At 38.0% G+C, this 24,160-nt stretch overlaps 1 protein-coding gene across 4 annotated transcripts in view; it reads right to left on the bottom strand.

The window, feature by feature from the left end:
• Window positions 1–11,676: 11,676 nt before the first annotated feature.
• ACADSB (acyl-CoA dehydrogenase short/branched chain) overlaps window positions 11,677–24,160 on the bottom strand; it is an 18,089-nt gene continuing 5,605 nt past the window's right edge. For all 4 annotated transcript variants that reach the window (XM_083843761.1, XM_083843762.1, XM_083843763.1 and 1 more), the window contains 8 exons: window positions 23,849–24,055; window positions 23,211–23,381; window positions 21,172–21,297; window positions 20,691–20,783; window positions 18,011–18,100; window positions 16,336–16,473; window positions 15,585–15,684; window positions 11,677–14,914 (listed from right to left, as the gene is read on the bottom strand). In XM_083843761.1, the coding sequence (XP_083699887.1) occupies window positions 14,844–14,914; window positions 15,585–15,684; window positions 16,336–16,473; window positions 18,011–18,100; window positions 20,691–20,783; window positions 21,172–21,297; window positions 23,211–23,381; window positions 23,849–24,055 (996 nt within the window). In that variant the 3' untranslated portion in view covers window positions 11,677–14,843. The remainder of the gene's footprint in view (window positions 14,915–15,584; window positions 15,685–16,335; window positions 16,474–18,010; window positions 18,101–20,690; window positions 20,784–21,171; window positions 21,298–23,210; window positions 23,382–23,848; window positions 24,056–24,160) is intronic.

The raw sequence follows: 24,160 nt of genomic DNA, 5'->3' as shown, positions 1-24,160 counted from the left end.
TCATCCATTTCACTTAGGCAGCCACTTTTCATGGAAATTGATGGCATGCTCAGGCTGGAAGAGTCCCGAGCCGATGTTCAGATTTAGCATTCAAAATCTTCATTTGCAGCAAACAATGATGCACGTGACTCCGGCCTGCTTAATGCAAGTTAATGTCGCTGCGTGGCCATCAAGGAATGAGGGCATATTAAAGGATCAATTATCGCAATGATCTAAGTAATGGTTTTGAAATATTTAACCAGAAGCAACAATTCAGGTTCTTTTAGATGTTGCAAACTTAAAGCAATTTAAAGATTAAAAGGCCTTGAATCTGAGTCAAGTCTTTATTGTACAAGTTTCCCTAAACGATGCTCCCCTGCCACTCAAGCTCAGCAACCTACAGCCCACACAGAATCAAACGCTTTGAAAATTATGCAAAATTGCAATGAACTTTTCTCCTTTCTTAGCTTCTTATCACTTTTAAACGATGCTAACCCGAGGATAAAATTTATAATTTAACTTGCATGATAGCAAGTCCTTACATGATTTCCCAGGAAATTTTTGATCAAGTGGACTTGTGTTTTAAAAAGCATAAAGACCTGCCAGTATTCCTCAAGTGATGGAGCTGAAATGTTATTGGGCTTTTGGGGTTTATTTTTCTGAGTGATATTCAGATTTTGGAAATGAAGAATATTCACTTCCTGGTAGCCTGAATTCCACTAGAGATACAAACCCGTCTCTTTGAGAATGATAAAAGAAGTCAGCCAAGGTATTGTATACCATCGTGCATTAAGAAAAACTCAGAGGTTTAAGGCCATCTGTATTTAAATCCAAGGACAGATGAGACATTTAAATTTTAGTAGCACTCAGTTATATACCTGACATAGAGAAATGGCTGCAATCCTTTTTATCAGGCTGGAGAATAGGCATTAAATGACAAAATATTAGTCAGGCCATAGATCCACGAAACCTATAAGTTCTGAAGCAGCTTCATTAAATCTGTTTTTTATCCGAGGGGAGAGAAGGGTCTGGTATAATGTTGCTGGTATTTGAGGCATTGGGCTTTTAAAGGATCACTGCCAGATACTTCATCCATCTGTCTATTTTCATATTTATTGTTTTACCAATCACTTTATTCATCCATCTGTTCATCTGTGTAAACCCATTTTTTTAAATTTTAATTTTTATTTATAGACTGACCTTAATAAACTCTCCTCAAGTACCGAGTGTTTATCACTGTCATGGATGAAAACGTTATTAATGACAGGAGGGCTGAACGGGGAAGACGACTGCCCTTTAAATTCCTTTTCAGCTGACTGGGCCGCAGCAACTCAGCTGGGTGGAGGTGGCTCGATCGATAAGGTCGGAGTTCAGTCACTGTTCCCATCTCCTCTATCATCCCCATCATTGCCAGCTAACGATGCCTGCAGGTGGAGCGGGGCCGTTTTCCACGTTTATGAATTGCCTCGCTCCATAGCGAAGGCTCTTCGGCCCCGTAGGAAAATCTGTGGGTAGCTCTGGATATTTATTTTGAAATGTATACAAGGAAGACACAGAAGTCAATAAAAGAAAAGAAGCCTGGGTGTGTTTATAGTAAATATTGTTGGCTGGTAGTGCGGCGCTGGCATAATCTGGGACCAAACCTGGCTCCCATGCGCTTCAGCTGTTCCAGTGGATCTCTCATTAAACATAAATAAGGGATGCTCCAGCCGCTAAACGCTTTTTTCATAACACAAAGGAATGAGAGGCAAGTTAGTTTGCAGCACATAATCACTTGCATTGTACTTTTGGTCCAATTACTTAAAGTAAGCTGCGGTAGCTGCCAGGAGCCCCGGGCTGATAAGCACAGCGCTGCATATCCCTGGGTACTTGCCTAAAACAGCCAGGGCTTTCATACCCACACCTGTTTCAGACAACAGTGCAGTTTTTTTCTTTCTGTAGGTGCATAACCCATAATTCAGTTGACAAACTGGCATTTATTACTGCTAATAATGTACTTATTTAATTGCTAACAGCAACACGGGTGATTGCTACATTGAAAATATAAGGCAGTAAGGGTATCTTGAAGTACCTTAAAATTATACACTTATGGATTAAGACTGTTCCAAATTTATGATACATAATAGTCACGAGGTGGCTATAAATGCTTTATGAGTTCACTTAGTTGACATAAGCTCTAACCTTGCCTCAAAAATACATTTTTATTCTGCTGACTTAAAGCAGGCTTGACAAATACTCTCCAGGATAACTCAACCCCCACTTTTTATCCTTGGCTGGCCTAGGTGCTGTTTGTGACAGAGGTTTGTCGTTAAAGATGTAGCTGTGAGGATGGGGACGTTCCTCTCACGGCTTCATTTCACCTCCAGCATCATTTGAAACCTTGGATTCCTGCCTTGGATTTTATTTTGACATCAGAGGTGTAAATCAAGTCATAAACATATTTAAACTAATGTTGTTGAAAATCTGTAATTCTGACAGCGAAATGAGCAACAAAAGTGCATATAATATTTTGTGACATGTAATTTTAACTTCATCTGGTATCTTTGCTTTTGAGACATTGTTACCTGCAGGATAAGGCAATAAAATAAGGATGTACAAGAATGTGTCAAATGTAGGGCTTCCCTAAATTACACTCTGAGGCACAGATTAATACATTTAATACATTCCAGTCATGAGTGAAGTACTTATAGCAGAACAACTGCTCCTTCAGTGATATCATTCACTGGAATGAACTACAGCTAACAGTGACAAGCTGGAAAAATGCCCCCACTTTTCAAACTGTACAAATGGCATTTGGACACAGTAACTCAAAACTGGACACTTCATTTCAAGTTTAAAGCTAGTGGTCCAGTCAAAAGCTATTACTCCATCTTCTTTATTTGTAGTCCATGCTTTTGTGCTCTTTAAGAATCAAATAAATACTGGTGTAATGGTTAGCAACTGCCAGTTCAACGAAAAATACTGCTAAATTCACCAATAAGTCTTTTTTCTACACACACAAATTTATGACATAAGAACTGAACCCATTCCTGTTACAGTGTCTGGATAGTTTTTTAATGTAGAGGGAGACTCACTTTAGTGATAAGAGTTTAAACCTGAACTACTTTTTCCTTCTTTCTGTGTCATACATCTAGGTGGAGAGGAGCGTGAAACAAACGGGCCGTGCGTGCGAGCGGAGGTGCGCTGAGCAGGCCCGGTCTCAGCCTCGGGAGGCCGGCAGTGGCATGGGCTCGCTGGAGCCCTGCAGCCCCTTGCACTAGCTAATTTTTTTCGTTTTCCACTTGCACTGAATGGATAGTAATCATTTAAAGCAAATGTAAGGGCTGCCCCCTCCTCTGCATTAAGCTGAGACCTCAAGCGAGAGGGGAAGGGGACTGGGCCTGGCACCAGCTCACGAGACATCACCTCCCCGTCCCTCCTGCATGGAAAGGTGGCCTCCTGATCCTCTTCCATCCACTGCCCTCACGCCCCTCTCCCTCAAAGGGGCATCCCAAACCTCCCCGTGCCCCACCACAAGCTACATAACACTTAAATCCCAGTTTGTGGTCACCACGGATGGCCTGCTGTCACGGGGACCCATGCAAAGGGAGGGCGCAGTGCCACCATTTGCCTGAGGAGGACTTTGTACAGAAACGCGAGATTGCCCCGGGGAATTGGGCTGCTTGCTCTTCATTCATCGTGGCACCACGTGCAGGCTTCGGGCCTGGAGGTTGCACATTCGTGCTTTGATCTGCCTACACAAAATAACCGATGCTGACAAATACAAGGCTGAAGCTCCATCGGGGCTGTGAGGGAGGCCATATGTGAATTAATGCGTATTCCAGGCAATATCTATGCAAAAAATATGCATTATTAGGCGCCACATCAAATCGCCTGGAAGAACACTTATGGATCTGGGGGTTACCCCGGTAATTGTGTTAAACTTCTGAAGTTGGATGATGTGAGACAAGGGGAGATGGTGTGATGAAGGGATAAATATGCCGCCAAAGTACCACGTCTGTTCTCCAGGCAGCCTTTTTACTGCGTGCTGTCTTAAATGCTACAGTAAAATAAGAAACTAACACCCACTGCAGGGAACAACAATTAGTTTTAAAAAGGAAAAAAAGCTCACAGCCTCACACTTCTTCAGGAAAGTACACAAATACATTTCCCCAAATTCATGAGGTTACTTTCAACTTGACAGTTGTTTCAGGGAGGACAAGGAACTAAACCACAAGTAATTCTGGATTTTCTAAATATATTGGTTTTGTTCTCCAGCTTCCCCAGCCAGTGACTATAATCATGTTCCTCTTTTTGTCATGGGTATTTGCAGTTACAAGACTAAAAAATGCAAGGCTGTTCTTAGGTTTCTTTTTCACCAGTGCAAGCTCTGCAGTGGTCCCATCATCAGAAAACCCAGGGTATCTGAAACACTCAAAAAAAGGGCGTCTGGAAACAGAAATGATTTCCATTTCCACAGAAAGGATTTAATTTTTCTTTTATTCAGTTTCTTAAAGATGAGAGATGAACAAGATTTTTATGATGTTCTAAGTAATTTCATTTGGTGTCATAATTACATCTTGATTAATTCTATCCTCGTGGAAAATTATGATTTTTTTTTTTGACTGCAGGGTGCATTTTAAAGATTTTGTATTAAGTACAGATTTTAAAGATTTTGTATTATCAGCTTAGTGATATGGTTTAGTAGAGGACTTGTTAGTGTTAGGTTAGAGGTTGGACTAGGTGATCTTGGAGGTCTCTTCCAACCTAGATGATTCTGTGATTCTGCAAGTAATGCAAACTGGGAAGAACTGTGAAGGGATAAATGACAGGTATAGAAGGGGTAGTGATTGTCTCCCTGATGTCTGCATTGGCAAAAGTACCAAGACCCTGAAAGCTGCTATGCAGAAAGGTGTTGTGGGCTGCTAATACCTACCAGACCTCTGCCATCTTACATCTTCCCCTTCTGGCACTCTATGCAACACATCCCCTTGGAGAGAAGCTCCTTACGGTTTGCTGCATGTTGGAGGAGACACGAGAGCTCAGCAGCCTCAGTCCTGCAATACTCAGTGGGACGCATAGCCCCACGTGGCACAACTCAACTTTTGAAACAGGCTGTAAGACTTGGGCACTTGTAGGTTTGGTAAAGTTATTTTACCCTGGCCAGTAACACCCCTATCTATGCTAAAAAAAAATAGTGTTCAATTCCTAAGCATGGCCACGTGTAAGTAGTTCTCCTGAGTCCTGCCATAGCCCCAAAGAGAAGTGTGAGAAACCGTGCAGGCTGCAGGAGGCAGCTTCTGCTTGCCCATGCAAATTGGCTGTAATGCAGCTCCAGCGGTGTTGAATTCCCCAGCACTGGCAAAGTCCGCCTGTACTGAGGGCACTCACAAACTTGTTCCTTGAAATTTCCACATGGTTTTCGACCCCTACTGATTTGAATGAGAGGCTGCAGGACCTTGCAGGATGAGTCCCAAGGAAGAAGAAGGGACTTGGATACTCATTTGGACACTTGGAAAAATCCTCACAATTAATATTCATTTGAAAAATATAATTGGTATCGCTTTTCCTTCCCCCCATCATTATCTCTTGCGAAATAGCTTCAGAGCGAGGAACCTATTATTGGCCACTGCACATCATTAATTTCAGAGTCATTTCTCTTGTGCTGCATCTCATGGTCCTGTGTTCCCCTGCATAATACAGTCATCCCAGCACAGGGAGCATCACCTATTTCAAGCAGACCAGAGTTACCCACTCTAAGAGAGCTCTAAAGCAGATGTTTCAGAACAGTGCAGGGGGTGGAGCTGCACACATCGGCCGTGCATGAAAATACACCGCAGGTGAAGAGAAGCTGCTTTATGGAACAGGACTGGAAGTGCAGGCGACAGCTGCAAAGCCTGGAGATTTCTCAGCAGTGTCTTAGAAATCTCTAAATTTCAAGCTCATAAACCAATCCTATTAAGATATAGCTCACTATGTTTTAAAGCTACACAAAAGCTTCAACACCTCATATCTTTGATAGGCTTATGACAGAAAATGTTTAGTATTACCTGTTTCAGCACTGAGTGAGTGGATGAATGGACATCACTGTTCACTGACTGCACTGTAGACTTTGGCCACTGGAAGACTTCACATATGCTACTGTGTATGGCAGAGCTGACGGGGACAGAAAGGACAGTGTTAAACCACCTTCCTCCAAAAACCTCAAACCCAGGCTAACTGAACCATTGCTTGTAGTGTGCATCACACAGAAGGGGGGCTTTGGATCCTGCCTGGCAGAGAAACGCACTGAACAGGCACCACCACCCATTACAGGCTGCGGGACCAATTCCTACACGACTAATCTGACTTTACTCGCAGGAACAAAGCATTTTCACTACAGCGAGCAAGAGGATGCTTTTTTAGCACTACAGCGCTTCTGCTTACCAATTTTTCTTAAAAATATTTATCTAGACAAGGGTTTACATGAGTCCATACCTGATCCTAACCCGTAAATGCTTTTAAGCAGAACTTTTTCTTTTATCCACATAACTGGGTTTTATATGCATCATGTACAATGGGAAACAGCTATGAATCCAAGATCAATACAAATAAAAATGAAAAACAATACGATGTTCTAAATTACTATGACTGATTCCTTGTATTAGTAACACACACACAAAAAACAATTCAATCCATACTTGCAGGATTGTATCAGTGGCCAATTACTAATTCAAAATTTTACTGCTGTCTTGCTGGCTATTCCATGGAATAATAGCAAATATATTTCCAGCTCTGATTTTGTCTCATTAAATACTGTTGTTTAGAGAATTCAATGAAATCATTCTCAGAAGAACTCAAGGTGCACACACACACATGGAGGAAGCAGCCCTCAAATATGTCATTCTTGGAAAAACCAACACAGCCTTTAGGAGAGATGATGCTCCCGCTGCAGCGCCTGTGCAGAATGCATAGCACAGGGTAAACTGACAAAATAATTGGATTATGCACACACAATTCAGACTTTCAGTTACTGGGTGCTTTCTGGCTCCTGGTTTCCACAGAAAAGTCAGGTTTTTGTTCCTTATTCCTTAAGTCCTTGTACCGCTTATTTACATATGAAAAGGTAAGTTTATGAAAGAGCTTTCCTATTTTACTACATCTAATAGTTAATAATTTAAATCTGCAGCCATTATCATCATATAGATTGACACAAATGGCATATGGATCATTCTGGAGATGAGGGTTAGTTTCTTTTAAGAGAGAATTGTTTTAGTTTTTGCAGGAAATTAATCAGGGGAATGGGCTTTGTGGAGCATGGAGCAAATCTAATCTGTTCTTTGTTCAAATTTGCCTTGCTCCAATTCCTAGCAATTGTAGACAACATGCTCTTTTGTTCAGGAGCCACTTGTTACATGCATAATTAGAGACTGCAGTAGCTGTGTTTAAAGAAAAACTGTTTTCCAATGTAATGTGTGATCTTGATAATAGTATTTTCATCAAAGGTAGCAATTACATTCATTAAGCTGGGACTGGCAAGGCAGCAAGGAAATTAAGTGGAAGGTGAATAAAAAGCTCCCCATTTCTTTTTAAAATCTCTGTCTCTTTATAAGTTGAAATGCACCATGTTGAGCTGCAACTGGAAAATACATACTGAATATAAAAAAAGAAAGAAAGAAAAAAATAAAGTCCTCCTTAACCTTTCTGAAGAATGATCCAGAAGATATCCTAGGGACACCTACTATAGATGCACTTTTCAAATTAAAGGGCTTTATTCTACATTAATTTCTTATGCAAGTTTTAAACGAGCTCAACATATGATTCAGGTCTTTAAAGGCTCCAGGGCTCTCTAGGATTAATTCACTGTTCTTTTCACACATGAATTAATTGTTTTGTGTTCTCAAAAACAGCAAACAGCACATAAATCAACCAGTTTAGGAGAGACACGAGGCTGGTACCTTTTGCAAATCACTGAAGTTCACTATTTACACTTCATTATTATAATGTAACTTTAAAATTAATAACATATGTCCTACTTTTACAGCTTTCCCTTTAAACTGATTGCTTGAATACATAACTCATTTTAGCAATTTGATTCCCTAAATGGCAGAAGTTGTGGCACTATTCTTCCAACTCCATCTTTTCCAGTTAATAATTCAATTACACATCACTAACGTATTTGCAAACATTCCCACATAAAAACAGATAGTTCCCCCCACCCCACCAGGCGTTTTGCCTTAATCCTTGTAAAAGTGAGATTTGCAGATGGAAAGAAGGGAAAATCTAAATCTGCAAGCCTCAAAGCCACAGCAGGGCTGTGCCCAGTCCACAGGCTCCCCCCAGACACTCTTGTTGAGCACTCACAGAGGAATCTCATTTTTTTTTTTGGACTCCAAAACGTAATCCTGCTTTCTTCCAGGCTAAGCAGCAGGGTTAAGCAGGTCCTTCCCCTCCTACCTTTGCCCTGTGCCAGCTCTACACTGCCCTACTCACCGGGCAGAGAAGTCACTGCTTCAGGTTAGGTCTGAGCCCTCCTCATGCATCCTGACAAAATACCCCCCTTCAGGGAACTGGGCAAGCGCCCCAGCAAATGACACTTTCAGCAAGGGGGGGAAGCATAACTTACAGGCACTCGCAGCAGGACAGCGTTAGAAGCAGACCACGGCAGGTACCGCGCTCCTGCCTGAACACGGGTGTCCCAGCACGCGCTCATCTCGAGGCAAGAGAGAAAAATTAGAGCCAGAACCTCGCTCCAAAAATAACCGCTTCTCCCTCTGCCCTTCCCAGAAATAGAATATGAAACCGCAGCATCTTGGCCAAATTGGAATTTGCATAGTTCTGCGAAGCATTTCCTTCAGTTAGGAATGATTTAATTATTCTTCACTTCCTCTTCTAGAAATCATTCCTGGATAATGATGTTAGCATAGAGCAGATATGTTTCAGTCAAGAAATAGATGTAATTCAGTGCCAGAAGGCTTTTCTAGTTTAATAAATAAATAAATAAATAAATAATGGAATTTTGGACACTTCTAAATAGAAGTAAAAGTATAGAAAAGGTCAGCTATTTAATTGCTAGTCTGAGACACCGGAGCATTGGGTGTTTTAACCTGCTGCTGTGTCAGCCCCTGAAGAATTAGAGGACAACCACAACACTCACGTGGCCTAGAGTCTTACATTTTAAATAATTATTAAATAATGACAAGCTGTATTACCTCCAGAGAATTGTTTATCTCTGCAAATTGAATCACTGAAGCCAAAGCACGGTAGAGCTAAAATACTTCTGGTATAGGATGGAAGAGCTGTTACTGCACCTTACCTTGGACCTTAGAAATTGTGAATCCTCTACGATAGCTAAATACAGCTTACAACGAGCTGAATCCAGCTTTTATTATTCAAGCAACAAACAAAATAACCTGCCATAGCAATGAATTGTACGCCTTGCCTTAATTAAGCGGAGAAAATTATTTTCTCTTTAAAGCTTGATCGGACAGGTGTCGAAAAGACAAATTTGGAATTTACGAAGGGAGCACAACAGTTTGCGTTTGAGAAAAATCATAGAACGGAACATAAGGAGTTTTTCTCTGAACATGGGGAAAACAAGACTATGAACGTAAGTACAGCCTTCATATGATATACCAATCTTCTAGTACATAATAGGGAGTCATAAAACATTTTCAAAGTTCAAAAAGTACCTGAGCTGAAAAAGTGCTTTGCCTCAATTCTTGCGGGAACAATTGGAGCAAATGCTGCATTTGGTGCGTAAACATCTTCCATCTCAGGAACAGAATGTCTAACGTTTTCTTTCCTAAAACAAACAGCATTGGCTTTTGCACTAAAACACATTTGCTGCGTACCAACTATATATTCAGCAGCTCAACTAACAGAACAAGTTCTACGGAGCTTTTCAGTATTTAACTGAATTTCCAGAATCTTAACTTTAATTTCTGAATTATTCCCGGACTCTTTTTTCTTCACTCAGTTTAACAGTCAGAACACAAAGCTATTCCGTATGAGACGGAATGCAAAAAAAACCCAGACCTTTGTGCCTACCCCTTTGTATCATTTCAAAGTTGGCTTTTTCTCATTAGCTGGTGTTGGGTGCATGATGAGGTGACTCCATAAACAAAGTTGTATCAACCAATTTTTTTAATTTTAATTTTATTTTAGCAACGTGGAAGTTGAGTTCATCGCTGTGTTTTAGGTTTTCCTGTTTCTATTATTTTTTTCCTTCAAAGCATGAGGTGTCCCTGCCTATGGCAGGGGGGTTGGAACTAAATGATCTTTAAGGTCCCTTCCAACCCCGCATCATGTTTGATGAACCTATTTCTCTATGTGTTCAGAAGTCCTCATTGTATATATTAAATAAACTGAGTTCTGAAAGCACTGTGGTTTTGGCCATCAAGATACAGTTTTCCATCAGGTGCGGAGTGCTTTTTCTTTAGGATCTTTAGTGAAGTCACCTTAAGGCTTTTTTTTTTTTATGTATAGTTCTCCAGTATTAGTCACTCTACACAAATAAGAAAGATGAGAAAAGTTTCAGAAAGATGTAAATCTAAATGATCTTGAAGGGCAGAAGAATATACAAAAATGTTATTGCTGTCTGTTGAGATTGCACATCATCTTTATATTTAAATATAAATAAGAAAAAAGTTACAAAGTCAGAAAAAATACATTATACATTGCATGTTCTTTTGAACATTAATATACCGATATGAATCAACGTTTGAACACTGATCTATGAAACAAGCTATTAGGAAACACAGCGGCTAGTTCTAGTCATCCAACATGTTAGTGGTATTGCACACAAACAGAATATTTTTAGAGGATAATAAACACAGATTTCAAAGCAGTTTAATCATGTGTCTAGTATCAGCTAATGAGAAACTCCCTCAATGCCACTAAGCTGGACTTTATTATAGCGACTGATCTGACAATCGCCATGTTTAACTGGAATATTTATTGTCATTCCTATATGTCAGCCTAGAACTCTGGATGAGCTGTGCACTGATGTCTGAAAATCTTTGGCATGGACTCACTGAACGCTCAGAAGCGAACTGAGAAGACATTTGCGCTCTCTCACCTGTGCACAGCCAGCCATGCTACGTAGCTCTAGGCAGCCAAATGCAGATGAATAAGACTTGCAGCTGTTCCCCTTCACCTAGACTGAGACTGCAGAGTTACACTTCGGAGAAGACAACTCTTAGCAAAATGCTCTGCAACTACTGTATTTCAATGTAACGAATTAAAAATCGTGAAAACTCTTCGGGAATTGTACAAAGCATATTCATCTGCCCCGTCAGCTCGTGCTTGATTTGTGCCTCCTCCAACAGTTTGCACAGTGATAACGTAACGTGTAAATATTTGTGAAATACTTGTGGCAGCTGTTAACCACTTTTACGTAATTCTCATAGGAGATCTATCACATTGGTACAGTGAATACTTTTTGGGGCTGAGAAAAAATGTTTCTTCAGTTTTCATGTATTCAATAAGCAAGCTCTAAAAAGACAGCTGCTTTTGAACCAGACTGTGTTTCAAATCTAGTTTATCGTGGCATGAAGAACTTAAAATGCATCTCTCACCAAAAGATTTCCAAACAGAAAGGTAATAACACGTTAATTAGAAAATTCTTTACATAGCAAAAGGCTCCCACTGAACAATTACTTTATATTTCACGTAATCCTTTTCTAACACAATCTTTACATGGGGAAAAGAAAATGTGAAAGAAAGAAAAACAGCATAGAAAACATCATATAAAATGTTATATTTGAGTATTTTCCACGTAACAATTAAATCTTTCTGTGGAGAACTGCCTCAGATCTTTATCACAAGCCAGGATAATACTAAAGAAACCTGACAGAAGATACATTCAGTCTGTCCCAGTGAAAAAAATTCCAAATTAAAATGACATTATTAGAGAACCATCAGCTGACACACAAGATTAGCATCGTATCTAGTCAAACATCAAATTCAGGCACTTTTTTATACATTCCTAACACTTTTTCTTCCATTCAGGGAAGCCCAGATGTCACATCTGCTTACTGAAGGTGTTGTTCCAAGGCAACAGACTAGACTGGCTGAGTTGACTAAGGGCACATAAAGGGAAAACTCAAGATATACATACATATTGTGTATAAAGCAGCTTCAAGTCCTACCCTCCCAACGTTCACAGTGCCAGCTCTGCAGCCCTACGCATACTGGTGTAGCCAACCACCGTGAACAGTCCCATGCCCAACAGTGCCGAAAGCAGAATTGCAGTTTATGACAATCCATAAATGCTTGTCCCAAACTCAGCACTGGCTGGGGGACGTAGGCAGCTTTTAGTAGCTCCTGGACAACGGAGCACATTCTATTACTAAACCAGAGCCTGTGCTAGTGCAGGAATGGAATTGGACTTGAAGCCATCAAACAAGTTAACCCTTCCCAGAGTCAGTCAATGGCCAGAGCACCTGATGCTTGATGCAGAGGTGTGCCCGTGCGTGCGCTTTTGAAGCAAGAGTGGAGTCTGGAAAGAAACTCGGCAGTTACAATTCATTTGTGTGCATATTCCTCCACAGAATTTTGTAGACAAAAATTAAATAAAATGCATACATTTCTTCCAAAAGGTATTGTGAATTGACAGATTGCAGCATATGGAACTGAGAGACGTGAAATATTCACAGCTGTAACATTAGTTAAAGCATTGACCTAAAAGCTGATGAGTAGCTGATGAAGCTGTCCCGGTTGTTTCCTGGAGTATGGCACCCAAATTCAGACTGCTGGCAATCACATTATTTTGATTTTTTCAAGATTTTTTTCTCAAAAACCTGACACACTTCTACACAAACAGTCATTCCTTTTACATAATGCTGAATATCCAGCCCTTAGCAGTCCTTCAGAGAGCTCTGCAGTTTCCTCCATGAACGGTTTGCTTTTAGCACTATATTAAGTCAGTTAAGTATCGTCACCCACTTTGTAGCCTCACACAAAACTACGAAATCCAAGCCAAGATAGTGTTTCAAACTAGACGACCTATCAAACAGCATGAATCAAAACCTCATCTCTGCTGATACTCATGTCAGCAAAGCAGGCTGAACTGCAGCAGCTAAGAACAGCCTCTCACTCCAGCACATCACATTGTATTAATCAATGTAACTCAAGCATTCGTAGTATGATTATGATCACTGTCAACTCACAGACTATAGTGAACAGAGTAACTGTAGTTAGACAATGTGGCATCTGTACTCTTAATTCTAGTCTAACAGCTGAAAGAAAGCCTGCAATCAACCTGAAATGTATTTTTGAAAATACTATAGCTAGAAGAATCTTTCAGAAATCATCTAGTCTACCCTCCTACTTGTGCATCTTTGAAAATCTCAAATTTGTTGATCAAACTCATATGGAAGATACTTTTTTTTATCTGATATAATTACATTAATTCTTCACCTACCAACAGGCAAAGTATGTATGCGAGGGAAATCATTCACAAAAAAAGTAGTTAACTTCCCTTTGAGGCTGACAGCCAATCCAAAAACTTTTTTAATGATGCTCTTTGTCCTTGCTTGTTTCTTTGTATAAGGCACTGCAGTCTGTCTTATCAAATCAGACTTATTAAGGGTCATCTTCACTAGTTTTGCCATAAAGTTCTCTAGGAGTTTGTGACTGTAACATTCCAAGCTCCAAAGTGACTCATCAGTGACTAACAAGATTTAAAAGTGAGATTCTTCTAAGTTGGACAAAACAGAAAAACAATCCTTTCCTCCCCAAACCACTTGAAACAAATTGCCAGTTACAGCAATTACAATTTTTGATACACTAAGCTTTCAGTCTCTTGATTCTGAGTTAATTAGTTCTCCACCACTGAAGAGGCTTCACCAGTAAATAAAACATCTAATTTTAAAGTAAACAGAGAGGGACAAAAAAGCAAATACATCTCAAGAAAATTATTTCCCACTCTCTCAAAAGAAAAACATCTCTCTGCATGTAGAGAACCACTCATTTCCATGAGTGAATTTTCTTCACTGCAAATTAACAGACCCTCCCTAACTCTAAGAAAGGCTCTGAGGTTTAAAGTTTGTAACATACATTGAACATGGAAAGGTCCCTCTGAAGTAGTATCACAGTTTTCCTATTACCTAGCTTATATCTCTGCCTTTTTGCAGAACTACCAGAGCTTTTTTAGCCCCATTTCACATAGATTTCAACTCAATCTTTTATAAAAGGATAACTATAAATAGTCTCTCTGATTAATACCTTTAAGAGCTGAGAATGCTGGAAAGGGAGGTAGATATTATCCACTTTTCAGTACTACAAACTGGGGGCTGGAAGGGCTTAATTACCAAGATATACTTAAGAACACACTAAGGGCTGCTATAAAAATTACTCAAGTTACAACAGCACCATAGACGTCACTCCACCAGAGAAAGAGAAAACCATCACATTTACCTATTTTCAAACACCACTCCTGTAACCTATAAGGCATCAAGAACAAACAGAAGCTTCACACTACGCAACAGCTGTGCTGCACATGAAGAAACCTTTCTCTCAGGTGGCTTAACAGAACCTTTTACATCAGCCAAGCCAAGGATTTCTTTTGTTCTCAGTTTGAAATCTCAAAGTTGAGACACACTGTTTGGATAATCTAAAGCAACAAAATAATGTCAGCCAATGTATTAGCTTAGAAGTGTATCGGGAAGAAAGAAATACTTTTACCCATGATTTGGATTTGAACATGGAATTCATGATTTAGCATGATTTACACATTCAATATCCTAAAATGGGAATTCATGGTTTTCCTTATGCTTTTGTCTGTGATGATGTATTCTCATTTATGATACCACATGGATTTTTACAATTACAAATAAACCTGTAATTCACGATTAACGTTCAGTGAAATAATGTCTGTTAACAGTCAAGAAGTCCTTAAGTTTTCAGTACTCCTGGGCCAAGTTTTTTGCAATGGTGCTCAACTGGATATTTGAAGTTCCTTCATAGATCGTACCTGAAATCAGAAGAGAATAAATTAGAAGAGTATAGAACTTTGGTGAATATCTGAAAAGAGATGAAGATATTATTCTAACAGACCAACATTTATAATTATGAAGTGAAGCTTTATTGAGCAAGTTCTAGAAACAGAATTAATATTTGCATAAATTTTCATATCCTATTATCTGCAGTAAGCAAAATACTTTTATTTTGGTACAACACAACGACAAGAAAATTTCCTGAAAAGCAATTCCCAGATAACCACCAAAAAGTTAACTATTAACAAATGATATCAGCAATAAAGTCAAAGGGTAACATTGCTAGAAATGTCAAAGTGTTAGGTTCAGAAATTATACTGGTAAACACATCTTGAAAATAAAATTCTACATAAATCCAGATCATTAATATAAAGATACTACCTTGATTTTTTTTCAAACTGGAATTTTCCTAATGAAACAAGACACAATGTGCGTCTGTATATTATTAATATCTAATTAAACACTGTAACTAGCCGTACAAGCATGGCTATTTATACCCAAAGTTTTACCTTGTCATATCTGAGCCTTTGGATCAGTGTTGGTTACAGTTCTCAAGGAAAAAAGTATCTTTAAAAAATAGCCAGTCATGCATGCCCAAGCTTTAATAATACTAATGCTACAAGAAATGCCTCTTAAGAAGCAACTCACCAATCTTGCAGTCACGGTAGTATTTTTCTATTGGATAATTTTTTGTGTATCCAACACCACCCATCCATTCAATGCATTTACTAGTTGTCAGTGTTGCAACCTATGAAAATAGTTTCACTGTAACTTCTTGAAGGTGGTAGTAAATTTTATTTTCCGTAGCCATTTAAAGCAAACACAAAATAGAAAATAAAACAGTAAACTAGAACAAGTGAGAAAACGACACTGATATATTTGTATTCATCATCATACAAATAACTTCATTCTAAATCAGAAGACATCAAGAATTCACTAGCCATTACTGCAACAGTTCATATGCTACACTATAAGACAAGCAGGAACAAATGCAAAACAGTAATTACAGAGAGGCAGAAACAATCCAGTTCTGAATCTTACTAAGCCTCACAATTGTGACCAGCAGAATTGAAACGGTCACAAATAAAGTCTCACCATGCCATTTCCATGGACACAAAAAGAGAAATTCTGAGAGAATGAAATCTCTCAAGATGAGTAAAAATACTAATTCACTTTCTCTTTTAATGGTGCTCCTCATTTATTTATTTATTTTATTTTGGCCACTGAAGAAGAAACTGCTCAAGTCCCTACTTTACTTTCTCTGAGAACAAGAAACAAGATAAAAGTACACCCACAGATTTCATAGCAAAATGTGAATTAGAAGTTGTACATTCAGTAACAGAAGAAACTTTCAAACAGCAGTGAAATAAGTTTATTGAATACAGAAACTGTAAATTACCTCTGCAGCATAATATTTGGCCATGCTTGCCTCCTTTATGAATGGCTTTCCTGTTTCTGCAAGACGGGCTGCATTGTAGGTCAACAGCCTCGCAGCCTCCAGCTGTGTGGCCACCTGAGCTATCTGATGTTGCATTCCCTGCAATAAGCATGCCACAAGTCAGACAGAACTAGCACCCAACTGGAATTTCTAGCAAGAATCACTTTTTCTACCACAAAGGAACATACGTACGCTCTAAAATTAAAAAAAAAAGAAGTTTCAGATGGACTGGTAATTCCACGTGCCTCTGCATTTGTGACATCCATGTTGGGAAAACTCTGAGCCACCTTTTAGGAGTCCTTTTAGCAACTTCTCCTTCCCTCTTCTTGGATTCAGGAGTACTGGCTAACTTCTGCCCTGACTGGCTAGCCAGGAGGGTTCAACACAAACCTACTCGAACCCATGAGCACCAAGGAAAACTTCACCCAAACCTTAGCATTCTCCTTGGCAACGCAGGGACAGGGGTCGGTCAAAGCCATATATTTATTTTGCAGCTATCTAATGAGAACATTCATACATTAACATGTCTGCTTCCCTGATGAATCATAAATGAGACAGACTTGAAAAAGTACCTCTTAAATAAAGTGGAGAACTACAAAGGTGTACTACTTCCCATGCCCCGTACTCATGAAACAAAAGTTAGGAACAGCAAAGAAAGAAGTATAGAGGACATGTCTGATGAGTAGATTCAAGGGGAAAGTAAAAGGTGATGGAACTCACCTCTAAATGGCAGGTATTACAGAAGAATAGGATTACTTAAAGTGACCCAAACATTACAATGATTGAAAATGGGCATTTAGTAGTCTAACTTGCTCCTAAACATAATGAAATCTTTCATCGTATTAGAACATTAACACTGCTCCCTAAAAATTGCAAAAATATATAGGCAGGTCAAAATAACAAAATGATTTGGCAATTACAAATTCCATTTTCCATTCAAAAGACGCAGTTCCAATCATTTCCTAGATATCTGTGGGTACTTCCTAAAATTTGTATAAATTATGAGTAGTACTAATGTTCCTTCCCTTCAGCTGAAATGTAGGTTTCTTTTAACAAGAAAATTACTATAGTAATTACAATTATACATCTTCCTTATTAAACTATACATCATTTTTGCAACAAAGAATCTTTTTCATTTTAAGATACAGATATTATCATGGAAACTAAATGTCTTTGTATAACACAGGAAATATAATAATTCAATCAGTTTTCCTCATCTTTTTATACTTTCTAGTGTCTCCAGAAAAGGCCTTCTCCAACAGCTCATGAAAGCGTACAAAAAGTGGAACACGTTCTACACACTGGGAGATTAAAATCCAAAGAGAAAGGAATTCCATGTGTATTATTTTCCAAAGCAGTGAATGAATTATTATAAAAAGAGTTACATTAATACTGTTTTGAAGTTTTTAATGATTTATACTCTACTTGCAAAAACACACAGCACTGAATTTATAGATTTTACATGGCAGATGAATGCTCATCTGAAATTCTTCTTCCGAAAAATTCTTCTCAAATATGAAGCAGAGAAATGACAGGTTGACCACAAATTAGGCAAATCAGATAACTCATTTTAACAACTACCGTGATCACTACTACCCTCTTAGAGAAAACTTCCCATGAGTTCATTATCAAGTACCTGGAAATCGAATACGCTTTTCCCAAACTGGACTCTCTCCTTTGTGTAGGGAATTGTATGGTCAAAACACCCCTGCGCCAATCCTAACATCTGTAAAAAATAAGGCATATATTCAGTAAAAATTAGTTGACTGAATGCACCTTACAGAGATGAGAGTAGTTGTGCTTCTTCCAGTCAGGCAGTTCAGATCACCCGTGTAAAAACCTTAGCGTGCAGATGAAAAGTTTTCTTTCTTTCTTATTGAGGTGAGTCACCACAATAAGCCTATTCCATACTACTTCATTCTTGAATTAAACTTTCTTATTAAAGGCAAAATATTTGTGAAAACACTAAATTTTGAGCAAAAGTTTGGGGTCAAAAGTGGTTTTGCAAATAGTAAATGTTTTCAGAATAATTTCTCATTTTATAGAAAGTTCTAGACTGTGAGAATTAGCAGTTTATTTCAGAAGTAAAAAAAAAATAAAAAATAGTGCAATGGAGGGAGAAATACTGTTTTTCCAGCATAGTCTAGGAAAAACAACTCAACAGAACAATTTTAGAAGACCCACCGTCTTTTCACATGCTCTCTTCACTCGGCAGCAAAGACATGAAAACACACTTGTTACCTTGGAGGATTATACCTGAGAAAACTACATAGTAAAATTTAAGAAGAACTAACTTCCATCTACCCTAGTTTTTGATATGTTAGCCTAAAGAAACATCATGAAATCTGTGAAGTAAGCTCATTTAAAACTTTTTAAATAGACATTTTTGAAATTTTATTCCATTCCAAACAAGGCAGTAAAGAAAGGACCCTGCCTTTCACGTATCCTGGAATATGTAACTTTTAGTAAGTAATATCACTTTGTTTCATTGTATAACTAATATCTATCTGAATGCATTCTTTCTATCTAGTTTCTGTTCTAAGAAAAACAAAAAATAGGGAATTAGCTTAAGGGAAACATCAGACAAGGAAAAAAAAAGGTAAATTAGTAGCATGAACAAATATTAAAAGAGCAAAGTAACAGAATATGGTAAAATTGGAATCTCACAAAGCTTAAAGTCAAGATGGGATACTTAAATATGGCAGTTAGCTCTCACATCAAGCGGCTCATGTCAAATTACTTTTAACGATGTCCAGTAGTGTATGGGTATTTTTGGACAGGTCCACATATGAAGCTGAAAGCCAATAGCCCCAAGAAGGTAAAAATGTGATCCTGACTGCCTTAAGCCATTTAATCCTTTCTCAATTAAGGTTCTAGAAAAAAAATACAATATATACGAAAAGGTGTATGTGGGAAAAGAACATCAGAAAATAACGCAGGATCCTGGTAATTAGCTGTACTGGCATACTTGTTGCCTTCTTATATAAACTTGTGTAGATGAACTAAATATATCAACTTCAGCACCTGTGACAATATATACAGCTATCTTGCACTAAAACTATCTGAAACTGTTTGCACAGCCATAATTACATTTTTATAAAATGCTCATTATTTTTTAAACCTATCACTACTGCAAAACTAATACTACAGGGCTTTCGGACTGCTGTTCTTGTCCATTCAAGTACATTTCTCATAATTAGAAGGTGCCAAAAAAGTAGTAACTAAGATATAACAACTACCCGACCTTAACTTTTAATTAGGTTATAAGTCTAACTTGGAGTAATTAAGAGAAAAAGACAGACCATGTATTTTACTGCCAGAACATCTATATTATTTATATCTCTGGGAACACGGAGGCCCACAGCTCTAGTTTTTAAATGCCATATCTAACAAACTTTAATCACAGATAATTTTCAGAAATGATGGAAAAGCGAACCCATTCAGCAGTATAGTATACTATATATATATACACACTTGTAAAGTCTCAATTTCACAAGGACTGTCTGCAAGATGGAGCAAAAGGTAAGGGAGATTGGTAGTACAGATGCATCACACCCTACACAACACAACTACATCCACAGCAAACTACAAAGAAAAGATTACTTGATTACTTGTAAAAGTAATTTCAAAATATAAAAGCTTGTCATAGGCTATTTTATTATAACGCTGAATCTGATTTCCACTGAAATCAGCATCACTCTGATATCCAAACTGATTTTACAACAAAATGCAGCATTTGGAAGTAACTCCAAAATCAGCAAATATTTTCTCTAAGATGCCATAAGGTATAATTTTCAAGCACAACAATGAACTAGGACACTTCTGCTACAAAAGTTAATACTTATTTTAAAAATAAGTTGACTTTTAAAAGTAAGTTGTTGAGAAAACATCAGTTAGCGTAAGGTCACATTTGGCAATCCCCTCCAATTACAGTTGGAAGCATTAATTTTGTACATTTCACTATGTTAAATTTTCCAAAGAGCTAGTCTTCTTCAAAAAATAAATGTGTATAATGGGAGATAAAAATACTGATATATTTCAGTAGCAGTAAGTTAACCACCAAAGACAAACTAATTGCCATTTAATGTTTTCTAAATCTATTGCTTGTATCACCAAAGGAGAATTTTATTATTTGCACTTGTTTCTGTATGTTACTGTAACTTAGACACAGGGACAGTGACATCTAGTGGCAATATAGTTTTTAATAAAGTATTTCCTAAACAGTTTATTCTTACTAACTATAAATACTTTGTAAGTTTCTATCCAAATTCAAAGTTATACACTGGCTGTATCCAGTATTAAGCAATGTTACCCACCTGTGCAGCAATACCTATTCTGCCGCCATTTAGCATTCCAATTGCATACTTATAGCCTTGTCCCACCTGTCCAAGGACGTTGGTCTCAGGAACCTAAAGAATAAAACCACTCGGTTATTCCTGTTCTATTCATCTTTGCAACTGCTAGAGGTGTTCACAGGTGAATTAGTGTACATTTTGTTTAATGTTCCCCATAAATGAAAGCATAAAACAAAGCAGACATTTGATTCCTAGAATATCTGATTAGAACATTCCCTTACACACGGTTATAAACTGACAATTGAGAAAACTATCACAATTTAGAACTGAATCCTCCTCAAGACTTTTGAGAAATAGGAAGCAAAAAGCCGAAGAAAGCCAAATGATGAAAGGGGGAAAAGCAGGAAAAGAATCGGGAATTTATTTAATAGTCTTTCTGTACTTGTGATCAAGCTCAAGTCATATACAAATTATGCTTCAATAGCTAAACAGCTTACAATACCTTAACGTTTTCAAATGTTACTGGGCATGTAGAAGATGCTCTGATTCCGAGCTTATCCTCCTTCTTCCCTACATGTAGTCCTTCTGTGTTGCGATCTACTATGAAGCACGTAATTCCCCTGTATCCCTAGGATGCATTAAAAATAATCAAAAACTGTTTTTTCTACTAGTACGAAAAAGTATATATAAATACCAAATTCCAACACTGAAATTTTATACCTGCTTAATAATACAACAGTAAATAAAACACTGTCACCATCACCTGCTCCCTCTATATGTCTACTAATTGTGGTTTAACAAAGGCCAAAGTAAACCCTTCTATTCCACCTGGAAAACAGAATAGTCTTAGTAGTTCTCTTGAGAAGACAGGAGACTAGTACCATGTCAGTTAAACAGGAAGGACTGTAGTGCCTGGCTGTCCTGGAAAACACTGGCAGAGCAAGATAGCGCTGTGCTGGAACATGTCACCAACAGTAGGCTGCAAGAACACCCATCAAATTATTCTGTGGGATGCAAGATTTGACTTAAGTCCAATTACTTCAGCTATGCTTCCCATGAAAGACTACAAATATATGCTTCCTTTAAGGTTGTTCAAAGAGCACTCACTGATGAGACTGGTGTCACGGGGAACTGTCTGAATATTCAAAGTGCAGCATAATTGGAAGTACTGTGCAAGACCTAACCAGACACCCAGAATTGGTGGGCTCATTCACCTTATGATTCCAGTCTGCAGGACATGAATACCACTACCTTTTATTTTACAGAAGCAGTGGGACTATATTTTATAAAGTATTCTGAAATCATTCTGATGGTCATAAAAAGAAAAAAAACAAAAACTGGGTTTGGACAGGACACTAAATCATGCACGTGACAATACACAGATCGTACAGCCAGTCTAAATTCTGGCATCTCTGTGTACAGCATTTCCCCCTGTTGGAACCACAGGGCTCTCCCTTCTGCAACATTCTACAAGGCCTAAAACAGAAGTGTGAGGTGCTCTGGGCCATGTTCTCATCTCTTCCTGTCCCTAACATCCACAGCATCCCCCCTTATGAGGAGGGGAACACAGTAAGGCAGGAAACAGCCTGCAGTTCTTGTGGAAGAGTTGCATCTTATTAAAGTGGAGACTGCTCTTCAAATCTCCCCTTACTGACAGCCCATCTCACCAAACGGGAGCTGCTAGTGCAGAGTGTACGTGTCGGTACACAAATCTATGGCGGTCTGGTCTCTCATTTATACTGATGTCAACTGTTACTTAATCTTTGAACATCAATGATTTTTAATTTCCTTCTTGAATATTTAAACGTTAAAACAAACTTCTAACTTTAAGAAGAAAAAGTATTATATATTTTTAATTTTTTATTAGAGTTTTAAATTTTAATTTAAAAGATAAGTATCTTCAAATAATTATTTTAAGAAAGAGATGCTGGAAGAAGGTCAAAAAATAAAGAAAAGTCCTAAAAATTTAGCTTTGTATGTGATTCTCTCTCTACTCTAGTGGTACAGCATATTTTAAAGTCTTCAGCTGATTTTTCTGAGTCTTTACTACCTATATCCAAATCGTTAAGTGACAAAACTTGAAACATGCATATTCAGGTATGTTTTTTTCTTTTTCCCCGCTTGTCTTGCTTTTTAACCTGATCATACTTTCCTACAATTGTATACTTAATTACCAAGTGCATGTAGCCTAAGCTCTGCTTTGCCTTTTACGAACAGTAACTTGTCTGTTAGGTCAGAAGTGTCACAAACAATCTAAAACAATCTATCTGTTCTTCCATTACTCAGAATAATACCAATGCATGCTGTGCTCTTCATCTAAGCAATTATGATTCTGACATTTTTATTTTCCCTGGTGGGAGGAATTTATTAAATTGCTCAGCAAGTTCTTTATTTTTGTTGAGAAATATTTTAAAGGTTTATTCTCAGCTAGGAAAAGGTACAAATAATATTAACCTTTAGCACCAAATTATTAATATAAAATCCATAGTATCATATATCATCAGCTGTCATTGAAAATGCAATTATTCTTTAGGAACTTACTGAGGCAGGATCTGTATTTGCCATCACAAAGAAAACTCCGGCATGTTCTGCTAAGCTAATCCACATCTTTGAGCCATTGATAATATAGTAGTCTCCCTTCTTTTCAGCACGAGTCTTCAAAGAAAAAGCATCACTGCCAGAACCAGCCTCCGACAGACAGAAACTGCCTATCTGTCAATTAAAGGGAAAAAATCATTTTACTTGTTTTTGAATACGTAGGCACAACTTAGAAGGAGTTGTGCAACAAAAATAGTTACCAGCAAGCACAAGCCTCTTACATTCAAACATTTTAACCTACTGCCTCAAAGTAGGTAAGTTTCAGATATGGAAATTAACAATACAAACACCGTGTAATTACATGCCTCATACTCAAGTGCTTTAAAGTTCTTTTCCACAGTGAATTAACTTTTAATGACACTAGTAACACCCTTTCCACTTTTACCTCTCAGCTCCTGATGACAGGATATATCTGTATCACCCCAGATCGCAGCTCTAACAAGCATCTCAAAGTTCACACACACAGACTATTTTCCAATGCTGCAGTCACCCCATTTAGTTACTGAAAAAAAAAAAACCACTAACACTATATAACTATTGAAAACTATACTATATTTTAGTAAAGTGTGACTTTGACTCACTGTATCTTTAGACACTCTGGGCAAGTAAGTTCTCTTTTGTTCTTCTGTTCCATATGTGGTAAACAACCTATTTGTTAGTGTATTTTGGAGTTCACATAGAAGAGCTACAGCTGGATCAACTTTGGCCAATTCTTCTACCACCAATATGACTGAAAAAAATGAAGCTCCAGTTCCTCCATATTCTTCCCCAAGCTCAATACTCATCAGCTGAAAGGTAAAAGATGCAAACATGTCAGTCTTTCTCATTAGTTCTCACCAACAACTGGTTAGTCTAAGCTGACACTTAAGAGATTAAAATAAATACCGCAGAAT

Source organism: Anser anser, assembly GCF_964211835.1.
Source record: "Anser anser genome assembly, chromosome: 7".
Classification (NCBI taxonomy): Eukaryota; Metazoa; Chordata; class Aves; order Anseriformes; family Anatidae; genus Anser; species Anser anser.
Note: the sequence above shows the minus strand (reverse complement) of the source record. Positions and strands in the feature narration are given on the sequence as shown.